Source organism: Trachypithecus francoisi, unplaced genomic scaffold, assembly GCF_009764315.1.
Source record: "Trachypithecus francoisi isolate TF-2019V2 unplaced genomic scaffold, Tfra_2.0 Lachesis_group13, whole genome shotgun sequence".
Taxonomy (NCBI): domain Eukaryota; kingdom Metazoa; phylum Chordata; class Mammalia; order Primates; family Cercopithecidae; genus Trachypithecus; species Trachypithecus francoisi.
This window is the reverse complement of record NW_022681458.1, coordinates 39,205,270-39,219,434: the sequence shown is the minus strand read 5'-3', so window position 1 is coordinate 39,219,434 and position 14,165 is coordinate 39,205,270. Positions and strand designations below refer to the sequence as shown.

At 43.3% G+C, this 14,165-nt stretch overlaps 1 protein-coding gene and 1 pseudogene across 2 annotated transcripts in view; both read left to right on the top strand.

The window, feature by feature from the left end:
* The window catches only part of KIAA2012 (KIAA2012 ortholog), a 139,262-nt gene that overhangs the window by 113,018 nt on the left and 12,079 nt on the right, over positions 1 to 14,165 (top strand). For both annotated transcript variants that reach the window (XM_033230683.1, XM_033230682.1), the window contains exons 16-19: positions 7,007 to 7,097; positions 9,203 to 9,368; positions 10,416 to 10,530; positions 12,428 to 12,747. In XM_033230683.1, coding sequence (XP_033086574.1) covers positions 7,007 to 7,097; positions 9,203 to 9,368; positions 10,416 to 10,530; positions 12,428 to 12,747 — 692 coding nt within the window. The remainder of the gene's footprint in view (positions 1 to 7,006; positions 7,098 to 9,202; positions 9,369 to 10,415; positions 10,531 to 12,427; positions 12,748 to 14,165) is intronic.
* On the top strand, positions 1,622 to 6,990 carry LOC117095205 (annotated as a pseudogene).

Genomic DNA, 14,165 nt, shown 5'->3' with positions numbered 1-14,165 from the left:
AACACTGCTGCATTGAATATTGAGTTTCCAACACATGAATTTTGAAGGAGACAATTCTATTCAAACCATAGTAGCATGTGATAAATGAAGTCTTGGACTGTGTCTTAAATGTTTTATTTCTTTAGAAAATGCATGACTCAGGCTGGGCATAGTGGCTCATGCCTGTAATCCCAGCACTTTGGGAGGCCAAGGCAGGCAGATCACAAGGTCAGGAGTTCAAGACCAGCCTGGGCAACATGGTGAAACCCTATCTCTACTAAAAATACAAAAATTAGCTGAATATGGTGGCACACGCCTGTAATCTCAGCTCTTTGGGAGGCTGAGGCAGGAGAATTGCTTGAACCCAGGAGGCAGAGGTCGCAGTGAGCCGAGATGGTGCCACTGCACTCCATCCTGAGCAACAGAGTGAGACTCTGTCTCAGAAAAAGAAAAGAAAAGAAAAGGAAAGAAAAGAAAAGAAAGAAGAAAGAAAAGAAAAGAAAGAAGAAAGAAAAGAAGGAAGGAAGGAAGGAAGGAAGGAAGGAAGGAAGGAAGGAAAAAAATGCATGACTCAAATATGGCAAAATGTTAAAATTTTACAAAACTAAGAGGTAAATCCATAGGCGATGAGTACACAATATTTTTCCTATACTGTGAATGCTTAAGAGATTTTATAGACTTTTAAAAAGTAGTTAAAAGTTGTAAGTTATTATTCAAAGCACTGACTTCGTTTGTTCCAATACTTCCTAAATATCAGGTTATTTTACGAAGAGAAAAAAAATCACCCTTCTATGGCCCACATCCTAAAACTGGGAAGGTTTCAATTCTAGTCACAATGGAAGTTTCACCAATGTAGAACCTCAGCTTTTGGTCAATACAAATGCGCCCTCTGCTGGTTCTATCGTGCCCTGTCCCAGGGTTCAAAATAGTTGTGAAGAGCAGTGAAAGTCTTCAGTGAGAGTTTTTTCACAGCCAGGCATGTTAAGGAAAGAAACTCTCACAGAACTACTCTTTGACACTAAGATACTTTAATTAGCTTCTGCTCTCTGTTAATGTTACATATTATCCAAGACAAAATAAATTCCAAGGTACAGCTCCAGTTAACCTTTCCAGTTTCCTCAACCACCTTTGTGCGTTAATAATCTTGTGCCCCTCTAAAGTCTGGAGGTTGATTTGTGAGACAGTGAACACCTCCCTGAACCTGAGTAGAAGTAGAAGAAAACCAAAGTTGCAAAGAAGCTCTTGGGTGGGGAAACCACAATCTAACACTGAAAAATAGATTAACTGTAGTATTAAGGGAATGATGCCAATGGAATAATGGGTGACCTTTTTCTTTTCAAATCTTTCTTTAAAAGCATAACATCTTCAAATAAACAAAACTGAGGAGAAATAAATTAATTCATGCAAGAATCTACTTCTCAGAGAGAAAGGCACGAATTGAGTATTAGAGTTTTCCTTTCAAAAACAGTTTTGTGTTTTGAGGTTGGTTTTGATATTCATCTTCCCCACTGGAATGCAAGCTCCCTTAGACCAGCATCTATGTCTGTCTGATTCAAATTGGTACAAATTGTCTGGGGAACAATTTGGCAGTAGGCATTGTGACTTAAAAACTGTACATTGTACTTTGGCTCTTCGGGTAAAGATGGCGGAGCGCGGGTACAGCTTTTCGCTGACTACGTTCAGTCGCTCTGGTAAACTTGTCTAGATTGAATACGCTTTGGCTGCTATACCTGGAAGAGCCCTGTCAGTGGGAATTAAAGCTGCAAATAGCAACCGAGAAAAAACAGAAATTCATTCTGTATAATGAGCGAAGTGTACACAAAGTGGAACCAATTATCAAGCATACAGGTTTGGTGTACAGTGGCGTGGCCCGAGATTACAGAGTGCTTGCGCACAAAGCTCAAAACTAGCTCAACAATACTATCTTGTGTACCAAGTGCCCATTCCCACAGCTCACCTAGTACAGAGAGTAGCTTCAGTGATGTAAGAATATACTCGGCCGGGCGCGTTGGCTCAAGCCTATAATCCCAGCACTTTGGGAGGCCGAGACGGGCGGATCACGAGGTCAGGAGATCGAGACCATCCTGGCTAACACGGTGAAACCCCGTCTCTACTTAAAAAAATACAAAAATCTAGCCGGGCGAGGTCGCGGGCGCCTGTAGTCCCAGCTACTCGGGAGGCGGAGGCAGGAGAATGGCGGGAACCCGGGAGGCGGAGCTTGCAGTGCTGAAATCCGGCCACTGCACTCCAGCCCGGGCGACAGAGCGAGACTCCGTCTCAAAAAAAAAAAAAAGAATATACTCAGTCAGGTGGTGTCCGTTCATTTGGAGTTTCTTTACTTGTTTGTGGTTGGAATGAGGGACGACCATATTTATTTCAGTCAGATCCATCTGGAGCTTACTTGGCATGGAAAGCCACAGCAATGGGAAAGAACTATGTGAATGGGAAAATTTCCCTTGAGAAAAAATAAAATGAAGATCTAGAACTTGAAGATGTCATTCATATAGCCGTCTTAACCCTGAAGGAAAACTTTGAAGGCCAAATGACAGAGGATAACATAGAAGGTGGAATCTTCAACGAAGCTGGATTTAGGGGGCTTACTCCAACTGAAGTTAAGAATTACTTGGCTGCCGGCCGGGCGCGGTGGCGCATGCCTGTAATCCCAGCACTTTGGGAGGCCGAGGTGGGCAGATCACCTGAGGTCGGGAGTTCAAGACCAGCCTGATCAACATGGAGAAACCCCGTCTCTATTAAAAATACAAAATTAGCCAGGCATGGTCGTGTGTGCCTACAATCTCAGCCACTTAGGAGGCTGAGGTAGGAGAATCACTTGAACCCAGGAGGCGGAGGTTGGGGTGAGCCGAGATCATGCCATTGCATTCCAGCCTGGGCAACAAGAGTGAAACTCCTTCTCAAAAAAAAAAAAAATTACTTGGCTGCTATAGCATAACAATGAAGTGACTGAAATATCCAGAATTTCAGATAATCTATCTACTTAAACATGTTTCAAGTATGTTTTGTGGGCCGGGCGCGGTGGCTCAAGCCTGTAATCCCAGCACTTTGGGAGGCCGAGACGGGCGGATCACGAGGTCAGGAGATCGAGACCATCCTGGCTAACCCGGTGAAACCCCGTCTCTACTAAAAAATACAAAGAAAACTAGCCAGGCGAGGTGGCGGGCGCCTGTAGTTCCAGCTACTCGGGAGGCTGAGGCAGGAAAATGGCGGGAACCCGGGAGGCGGAGCTTGCAGTGAGCTGAGATCCAGCCACTGCACTCCAGCCTGGGCCACAGAGCAAGACTCCGTCTCAAAAAAAAATAATAATAAAAAATAAAAAAATAAAGTATGTTTTGTTTTGCTGACTTTTTTGCATATTTATTTCTACATGGTTTAAATCGACTGTTTGTAAAACGACACTTATAAATCCTGATAAACTGCTAAACCCAACAAAAAAGACGGTACATCCTTTAATAATCAGAAATATGAACAAAGAGTAAATTTTTTAATAATCAAAACATTCCTGGCCAGATGCTGTGGCTCACGCCTGTAATCCCAATACTTTAGGAGGCCAAGGCAGGTGGACCACTTGAGGCCAGGGTTCAAGACCAGCCTGGCCAACATAGCAAAACCCAGTCTCTACTAAAACTACAAAAAATTAGCTGGGCATGGTGGTGCATGCTTGTAATCCCAGCTGCTCAGGAGGCTGAGGGATGAGAATTGCTTGAACCCAGGAGGTGTGAGCCAAGATCGCACCCCTGCACTCCAGCCTGGGCGACAGAGTGAGCCTGTCTCAGAAACAAAATAAAATAAAAATTCCTTTCAAGGATATTCTATGCAAAGTTCTTTATGGTTTTAAAAAATAGAAGCAATATGAATATTTTAAATTACATGTTTGGTTAAGTCATTTATGGTACATTCATATGATAACATACTGTGCTGCTATTAAAAATTTTTTCTGGCCGGGCGCGGTGGCTCAAGCCTGTAATCCCAGCACTTTGGGAGGCCGAGACGGGTGGATCACGAGGTCAGGAGATCAAGACCATCCTGGCTAACCCGGTGAAACCCCTTCTCTACTAAAAAATACAAAAACTAGCCAGGCGAGATGGCGGGCGCCTGTAGTCCCAGCTACTTGGGAGGCTGAGCCAGGAGAATGGCGTAAACCTGGGAGGCGGAGTTTGCAGTGAGCTGAGATCCGGCCACTGCGCTCCACAGCCTGGGCGACGGAGCTAGACTCCCGTCTCAAAAAAAAAAAAAAAAAAAAATTTCTGAGACAGGGTCCCACTCTGTCTTTGAGGCTGGAGTGCAGTGGTGCCATCACAGCTCACAGCAGCTTCGACCTCCCAAGCTCAAGTGATCTTCCTATCTCAGCCTCCTGAGTAGCTGGGATGACAGGCTTATGCCACCATGCCCAGCTAATTTTTCTATTTTTTGTAGAGACAGGGTCTCACCATGTTGCCCAGGCTGGTCTCAAACTCCTGTGCTCAAGCGATCTGCCTGCCTCAGCCTCCCAAAGTTCTGGGATTATAGACATAAGCCACCACATCTAGCCTAAAATCATTTTTAAGAACATTTAGGCCAGGTGTGGCAGCATATGCCTGTCATCTCAACACTTTGGGAAGTTGAGGCAGGAGAATTGCTTGAGGCCAAGAGTTTGAGACCTGCCTGAGCAACATGACAAGACCCTATCTCTACAAAAAGAAAAATTTTTAAACATTGGCTGGGTGTGGTGGTGTACACCTGCAGCCTCAGCTATTCAGGAGGCTGAGGTTGGAGGTCCCTTGAGCCCAAGGGTTCAAAGTTACAGTGAGCTGTGATTATGCTACTGCACTCCACCCTGAGCAACAGAGCGAGACCCTGTCTCTAAGAATAAAAACAAAAAATTTTTAAGAATAATTATATGGGAAAATTATAAAGTAGATTAAAATTGAATATATACAAATCAAATATATGGAAATATGATATTCATTATATATACATGAAAGTAAATACACCAAAATATTTGCAATAGTTGTATATGGGTAGAGTGAGAGAGCATGGTGAGTTTTTTTTGTTCTTGTTTGTTTTTACTGTGTGCTGGCACTAGTTTAGGCACTTTCCTTGTATTAACATATCTCTTGCTACTTTTTTAAAGCAGCTTTATCAAGGGATAATTGACATACAATAAATTAGAACTTTTCAAACTGTACAATTCCCTTTAAACCATCACCACAACCAAAATACAATATTCATCACTCCCAAAAGTTTCCTCATACCTCCCCTATTCCAGCCTCCTTCATCCCCAGACAACCACTGATGTGCTTTCTGTCACTATAGATTAGTTTGCATTTTCTAGAATTTTATATAAATGGAATCATGCCATATGTACTTTTTTCTTTTTCTTTTTTTTTTTTTTTTTGAGATGAAGTGTCCTTTATTGATTGATACTCTGTTAAAAAAAAAAAAAAAGTTAACATTTGTTTTTTGGAGTTACATATATATATGTTTTTGTTTTTGTTTTTGAGACAGAGTCTCACACTGCCACCCAGGCTGGAGTGCAGTGGTGCTATATGGGCTCACTACAACCTCCACCTTCCAGGTTCAAGCTATTATTCTGCCTCAGCCTCCCAAGTAGCAGGGATTATAGGCATGTACCACCACACCCAGATAATTTTGTATTTTGAGTAGAGATGGGGTTGCACCATGTTAACAAGGCTGGTCTCCAACTCCTGACCCCAGGTGATCTGCCTGCCTTGGCCTCCCAAAGTGCTGAGATTACAGGCGTGAGCCTAACATTTGTTTTTTAAAATCAACTTGCTTTTCAATGTTACAACCTTTAAGAAAAAATATACCAACACACCTAAACTTCCCAATGTTATCTATTATTTCCTTTTTCTGTTTTCCAGTTCATATCCATCCAGATTTTATAGAGTTCTAACACACTATTCTGTAGCTTATAATAAAAGTTTATTTGTCATATCATATTTTCCATATTGCTTATTTGTCTTTTTAACCATAATTTTAAATGTCAAGTTAATGTATCATAAATTACTTCCCCCGTCTCCCTTGTTGAGCTGTTTCTAATTTTTCATTATTAATAGTAACGTTGGCCGGGCGCAGTGGCTCACACCTGTAATCCCAGCACTTTGGGAGGCCAAGGTGGGTGGATCATGAGGTCAGGAGTTCAAGACCAGCCTGGCCAATATGGTGAAACCCTATCTATACTAAAAATATAAAAATTAGCCGAGTGTGGTGGCACATACCTGTAGTTCAGCTACTCAGGAGGCTGAGGTAGGAGAATCACTTGAACCCAGGAGGCAGAGGTTGCAGCGAGCCGACATCACGCCACTGCACTCCAGCCTGGGCGACAGATCGAGACTCCATCTCAAAAAAAAAAAAAGTGGCCGGGCGCGGTGGCTCAAGCCTGTAATCCCAGCACTTTGGGAGGCCGAGATGGGCAGATCACGAGGTCAGGAGATCGAGACCATCCTGGCTAACACGGTGAAACCCCGTCTCTATTAAAAAAATACAAAAAATTAGCCGGGCGAGATGGCAAGCACCTGTAGTCCCAGCTACTCGGGAGGCTGAGGCAGGAGAATGGCGTAAACCCGGGAGGCGGAGCTTGCAGTGAGCTGAGATCCAGCCACTGCACTCCAGCCTGGGCGACAGAGCGAGACTCCATCTCAAAAAAAAAAAAAAAAAGTAATTTAATAAGAAGTAAGTTGATACAAAAGCTTGTTTCTTCTTTTGAATTTTTCCTTATGATAAATACCCAGGAGTGAGACTCCTGATCAAAGGCTAGAACATTTTTCTGATTGCCAATACATACTGTCATATCACTTTCCCAAAGGATATTTTAATACTAATTTTAATGTTACTTGCCATGTGTCAGCCCTGGTTTCTGAAGTATTTGCTAATTTTCTAGGTATAGCATACGTCATTGTTCTAATTTACATGCCTTTGGCTACTCACCAGGTAGACGTTTTTCCATGTCTGATCTCCTCCTAGGATAACTGCCTGTTGTCCTTTATTGATTGATACTCTGTTTTCACAGATTCAGAGCCAAAGAGTATGACCCCTGACTCTCTCAGGACTTCTCAAACTGAGCACATCCGGACCCCAGAGGCAGATATTGTGCAAAAGGTGTAAGTGTTCAAAGTTATAATAACATGGGCTTCTCTGCTTTTGTTTTGTTTGTATTTTTAATTGATTTAGTTTGGGTTTTTTTCGGACAGGCATGGGAGTTCTCAGCTGACAGTGTGCTCCGACAGCCAAAATTAAACGGTTGTCTAAGAAACAAAGATTCTTGGGGATGATTATATTGTGATGTGTTTCCTACCTAAATCTTATTATTTGGCTGGTTGGGTAAAGAGTGAAGTTAACTCTAACCATGTGGGAACAGCTCTTATTCCATTTGTCCAATGTGAGATCTACAGAGACGCCTAGAAAGCTGAAATCTATTACTTCAACCTGGGTTTCTCCCCTCAGCATTCAATCAGCTCTGAGTAAAATAAATAATGCTAATAATCTTAACAATAGCATTAATAATAATTGCTAGCCTGTATTGAGTGCTTCCTGTGTACTGTACTAATGTGCTTACTGTAAGCCTGGCCAGTCAGGCATAGTATTTTCACTTAAGTACCTTTGGTAGTGGCAGCTGGTATGGCCTCTCTGCCTCCATCTGGAACTGCAGCCTATTGTGACCTCCCGAAAACCTCGATGACTTGAGAACCTGCCATCACCTGCCCAGGAATGTAAGGATTCTCTCCTGGGTCAAAAAGTTTTTGTGTTCCCCAGGAATAAAGGGGGAAAGGCACTTGGATGAATAAGACAGCCACCAGAGGAACTCCATTTTTAGAATTTTATACCTGATCTTTCCTCACAATGTATTTTAAATGCTTATGACAACCACCCTCACCAAAAAACACACAAAAAAAATTTAAATCAGAAAGAAAAAACACAAACATTTCACAGAAGTCATTATAGCCTTTGTGACTTAATTTAAGGCTTGACAGAGGGATTCCTGACATAGAGATTTCTGAAAAAAAAAAAAAGAGCAAAACGATCAGGTTTGTGGTTCTCATTTGCAGCATAGCTATTCCTCAGGGAAATTAAAGGTTTTCCAAGCACTAAATTCTAAAGGAGACTTCTCCTATAGGCTTTTATAGAGTGACATTGAATGATTTAAAGTCTCATATATTTACAGGAAATTCCATTCACCTCATTCAACAAATATTTCTCAAGTTTCTACAGTAAGGCCCTGTACTAGCAGAGCACAGTAAAGAGAATACTCATTTAGCTAAAAAAATAAAATAAAATGCCCAGAACCAGGCCTGGCACACAGCAGGCACACAGTAGCTGATATTGCTGCTGTCACTGCAATCCATGTGGCTGCTTTTCAGTGTCCTTTTTACCCAGAGGGCATAAGTCAGTTATCATCAGGGCAAACAGTGAGTGACAGCAATTCTACAATGGATAAAACCAACACAGCACATGACCTTTTAGTGGCTGAATTTGATCAAGGATAGAATTCAGAGGGCATGTAGCCAGGCATGGTGGCTCATGCCTGTAATCCCAGCACTTTGGGAGGCTGAGGCTGGTGGATCATCTAAGGTCAGGAGTTTGAGACCAGCCTGACCAACACGGTAAAACCCTGTCTCTACTAAAAATACAAAAATTAGCCAGATGTGGTGGCAGGTGCCTGTAATCCCAGCTATTCAGGAGGCTGAGGCAGGAGAATCGCTAGAACCCGGGAGGTGGAGGTTGCAGTGAGCCCAGATTGTGCCGTTGCACTCCAGCCTGGGGGACAGAGCAAGACTCCGTCTCAAAAAAAAAAAAAAAAAAAACGAATTCAGAGGGCATAAAGGAATGAATGGATATTTATATGTTCCTAACACAATCTTTCTTAAAGGTCACTTTCTTTTTCCAGCTAATCCTTTGATAGAAGAAATTTCAGTTAAATAATTATATGCCATTCAATTAAAAGCATAAATATACACCCCCAAAGAGCAAACTATTTCTCCCACTGTCTAAGTTTTAGGATTTATCCTGAGGAAACCCCAAAAGTGAAGACCAATCTTTCTAATCTTCCTTACCATGGGATATGCAGAAGAAAAAGAGTTGACTAAGTATGTCAAATGTCAGGCACAGTGCCTGCAGAGAACAGGTGCTCGATGTTGGTTCACTTGCCCTCTTTCTTTCCACCAGAGTTTTTCTTTAGTTTGGTCCTGTTGGTTTGCTCTTTTCAAAGGGGCAGAGATTATGATATACACCACCTACACAAAGGACTTCTGGGATACGGGCCTGAGTCACCCAAGAAGTTGAGCGCTGTGTATACATCTCTTCTTCCAAGAGAAAGAGAAGGGAAGGCTGAACCAAGACTATTTGGCCAGGAGACATCAGCCAGCATCAGTCATGTGAGTGTAAACCCCTAAAAGCTTGGTCTGAAAACCCTAGTTGATGCTCATCAAGGATACCATGTACAGTTGTATAGATTGCTCACTATATTAGGGCACCTGATAAAGGGGATGAGGGAGACACTGAGGTCCAGCCTGTGGTCTGCTTACCAAACCCTGCACAGCCACACTGGGCTGCATCCTCCTGAAGGATGAAACATCATTTCTAAGTCCTTTTTTTTTTTTTTCAAGACACGGTCTCACCATGTTGCCCAGGCTGGAGTGCAGTGGGGCGATCTCGGCTCACTGCAACCTCCGCCTCCCAGGTCCAAGTGATTCTCCTGCCTCAGCCTCCCGAGTAACCGGGATTACAGGCATGTGACACCACTCCCAGCTAATTTTTGTATTTTTTCAGTACAGATGGGGTTTTGCCATGTTGGCCAGGCTAGTCTCGAACTCCTGACCTCAAGTGATCCACCTGCCTCAGCCTCCCAAAGTGCTGGGATTTCAGGCATAAGCCACTGTACCCGGCCCCATTTCTAATTCCTTCAAAGGTACTGAGTGGGTGGTCTGCCATCCTCTCTTAGGAGGAACCACTGTGTTGTTCTAGCCCATGGGGAAAAGTGAAGACTGACATAGTTGTGGTCATCTGCCTGAGGTTTCCTGAAAGTTAGCAAATAATTCTGCAGTGAATAAAGCTGGCTTTGATTTAGAATAGTTAACCGTTAATCATGGCAACACCAGTCTATCAAAGGTGAAAACTGTTTCACTTTGATCCAGCTCTGTAGATCATGATTTAGAAACTAAGAAAGGAAGCAGGCCCTAAGTGTTTTTTCTTCCTCTTTCCTCTTATGAAATTATACCTAGCAGTTTTACATCAAAGGCTGAACCTTTGAATCTCCCCATCGGCTCTGCATTCTCTAAGATTCACTTTTCTACTTCACCTGGAACCCACACAAATTCCATTCTAAGCCAATCTGTCACCTTGTTCAACATAATCTTCTTTGGTGGATTTTTTTCATTTCCTATACATATCATGGTCCCCTTCCTTGATTTTTTCACCTTTAGGAGAGGGATTTGATTGACAAGTCCAAGAGAAAGAAAAGACCCAAGAAAGACAAAACCAAAGGCCCCAAAAGGGAGAAAGAAGGAAAGGTCTACAGGGAAGCAGAGGCTGCCATTGGTAAGAGAGTGTGCCTGCAAGTAACAGCCTGGAGAAGACATCTGTTAGGGGTCGGGAGGTAGTATGGATAATTAGCATGGATCCTACCGGACAAACTCTCTGTTTTGAGTCTCCTTGACTACTAGAGCTAAGATGGTATTGCAGCCTTACGTCATGTCAGTATCTTAATAGACAGAGATACAGGAAAACGGGGAGCCTAGAGGCCTGTGATCACCAAGAAAGGAAATTATAATAATAACAGCACCTATTTACTGAATACCTACTCTATTAGGACTCTGTATATGTGATCTCATTAAATCCTCACAACATCTCCATGAAGGAAGTGTTATTATTATATTCATGTAGCAACTGAGGCTGAGCAAGGTTGGGTGACTTACATAATATCAAGCAGATCAGACAGTAAAGTGGTAGACCCAGGGTTTGTCCTTTCCTATGTAACTCCCAACAGACTACTGCCACTGCCTCCAAAAAATAATAACTATATCACATAATCGGAGTATTGGGTAGTGAGAGCATTTGGGAAGGGGACGGATGCCACAAGTGTTGAATGATCTTCCAAGCTACGGTTTCTGTCTTGGTTCCCTATGTTGAACCTAACCAGAAACTTGGATTTCTTTGCTTCTGAAGACTTTCTTTAGCCTAAAACTTACACCCATCCTTTACTGCCCACATGATTCAGAAGACCTTCCAAACAAATCCAGTGCTGCCAGAAAGGACAGCAATGGATATGCTCCTGAGCGAAACCTATTTTTGAGATTTGCTTGTTCATCTCTTGCTGAGTTTACATTTTTGTAGCCCATGACTTGGGTAGCATTAGCGGAATTAGGAAAAGGAAATACTTGTGGTGCCTCCACCAAAGATGAAGCGAAGGAAGGGTCCTTAGAGTGCGGAAGGCTGAACTTTGCCAGGTTACAAAGCTGCAACCTCAAGTCAGACTCTCAAGGCATGACTTCCAGCTGTGTGTACAAGCCTCCCCTCTGGACGGTCCTGCCCCCTCTGTAAGTCAGAGTGAAATAGAACTTTTTTTTTTTTTTTTTGAGATGGAGTCTCACTCTGTCACCCAGGATGGAGTGCAGTAGCACAAACTCGGCTCACTGCAACCTCCACCTCCCGGGTTCAAGCAATTCTTCTGCCTCAGCCTCCCGAGTAGCTGGGATTATAGGCGCCTGCCACCATGCCCAGCTAATTTTTGTATTTTTAGTAGAGATGGGGTTTCACCATATTGACCAAACTGGTTTCAAACTCCTGACTTCGCTAATTGCCCACATCAGCCTCCCAAAGTCCTAGGATTACAGGTGTGAGCCACGCCAGCTGAAATAGAACTTATTTCATAGCAAGACGGTTGAATGTCAGTTGATCCAAAGAGGATAAGGTAGTTTCTCAAAGGGTGGTATGTGAACTACTCTTCCCAAAACACTTGCGGTGTTTGTTACAATACAGATTCCCACTGAACCAGATTCTGGGGCTGGGGCCAGGAATCTGCACCCCGGGTGAATCCATTGCATGCTAACTTTTAAAAGTTACTAAAAAGGGGCCAGGCACGGTGGCTCACACCTGTAATCCCATCACTTTGGGAGGCTGAGGTGGGCGGATTGCTTGAGCTCAGGGATTTGAGAGTAGCCTGGGCAACATGGCAAAACCTGTTCCTACAAAAAATACAAAAATTAGCCAGACATGGCGGTATGTCTGCAGTTCCAGCTACTCAGGAAGCCGAGGTGGGAGGATCACAAGCCCAGGTGGTCGAGGCTGCAGTAAGCCATGATCGTGCCACTGCACTCCAGCCTGAGCGACAGAGCAAGACCCTGTCTCAAAAAAAAAAAAAGTTACTAAAAAGGTTGTCTAGTGATCACATTAAGTTAACTCAGCTATATCTCTATCCCCAATTGTTCTCCCCCAGGAAAGTCAAAGGACTCAAAGGCTAAAAAAAAATTAGAAAAAAAAACAAGACCCCAAAGGAAAAGGACACAGAAGGAAAGAAATCTGGAGACAGTGGCAGAGCTGAGTGGGCCTAATGTCAACTCTGAGGAAACAGAAGACACCTCAAATAGAAGTTCCTTCGCTTCAGACTCCTTTGTAGAGGACCCTTGGCTTTCTCCCAAATATGATGCCCAGGAGAGCCAAGTTTCTCTAGATGGAAGATCATCACCCTCCCAGATTGCAACTGTCACTGGCAACATGGAATCTAAAGAAGAGAGAAGCTGTGAGGACCCTTCCAAGGTAGGGTCTGATGTCCTCAGCTTGACAGAGGAAGTTCTGTTCTCACTTGGCGCAACTGCAGAGGTGGGAAAAGCTGCCCCTAATTATATTGCGCTTACTAAAACAGCTCGACTACCTAATGGTCTTATTGTTCTACTTGGGTACCTTCTGACCCCAGTAAGAAGCCAGACCTAATCAAAGATGCAGGGGTAGCAAAGCCCCTCTGAGGTGATGATGCATTCTGTGAGGCCTGCACATTGCCAGGGCAAGTATCCACCTGTAAAGAATAGGAAATGAGCACAGCACCCATCTCTGAGAGGTACAGGACTCATGGTTACAGGGAAACATGGATACTGGCTGTTAGAGCCGAGCATATTTCCTTGACTTAGGCTAGGGCTCATCTATTACTTGCCTCCCAAAGGCTGTGGAAATTCCTGCTTTCCTAATCTGTGTTTCTGCAGTATACAGCTGGAACAGAGAGAAGCAGCTTGTACACATATAGTATACCTTTGTACACAGCTTACAATAGGTGTGTAGTACACCTATTGTACACAGCTTGTACACCTGCTTTTACAAGGTGCTTTTGGGCCGGGCGTGGTAGCTCACACCTGTAAGCCCAGCACTGTGGGAAGCCAAGGAGGGTGGATCACAAGGTTAGGAGTTCAAGACCAGCCTGGCCAACATAGTGAAACCCCATCTCTACTAAAAATACAAAAGTTAGCCAGGCTTGGTGTTGAGCACCTGTAATTCCAGCTACTCAGGAGGCTGAGGCAGGAGAATCACTTGAACCCGGGAGGCAGAGGTTGCAGTGAGCCAAGATCACTCCATTGCACTCCAACCTGGGTGACAGAGAGAGACTCCGTCTCAAAAAAAAACACAAAGTGTAAGAGTCACTTGGTTCCAGGGTCCTTGATTCTAATGTGCAGGTCTGAAGAGAAAAACTGAGTGTAAGGAAAAATTACCCTTGAAAATTGCTGCAATTAGGCCAGGTGCAGTGGCGCATGCCTGTAATCCCAGCACTTTGAGAGGCCAAGGCAGGAACATTGCTTGCGATCAGGAGTTTGAGGCTGCAGTGAGCTATGATTATGCCACTCCACTACACTCCAGCCTGAGCAACAGAACAAGACTCAATCTCTAATAAAAAAAAAAAAAGAAAAGAAAAAAGAAAATCCCTGCAATTAACTAAAAAAGAATGCCATATAGATACATCATCTGTCAGTAAGACCAAAACAGCCCATTTTTCCTCTGCTGTTGGAATAAATTACTATTTCTTCCACTGAGACTAAGGTACTGAACTTCATTTTGCCATCTTATACAAAAAAATTAAAGTAGCTTTAAACACTACAAATACACACACAGCTAAGCCACTACAGTTAAACTCACACATGTTACATTAACCTTTACAACCACCCTTGTGAGCCAGGTATGATTAGCCCCAT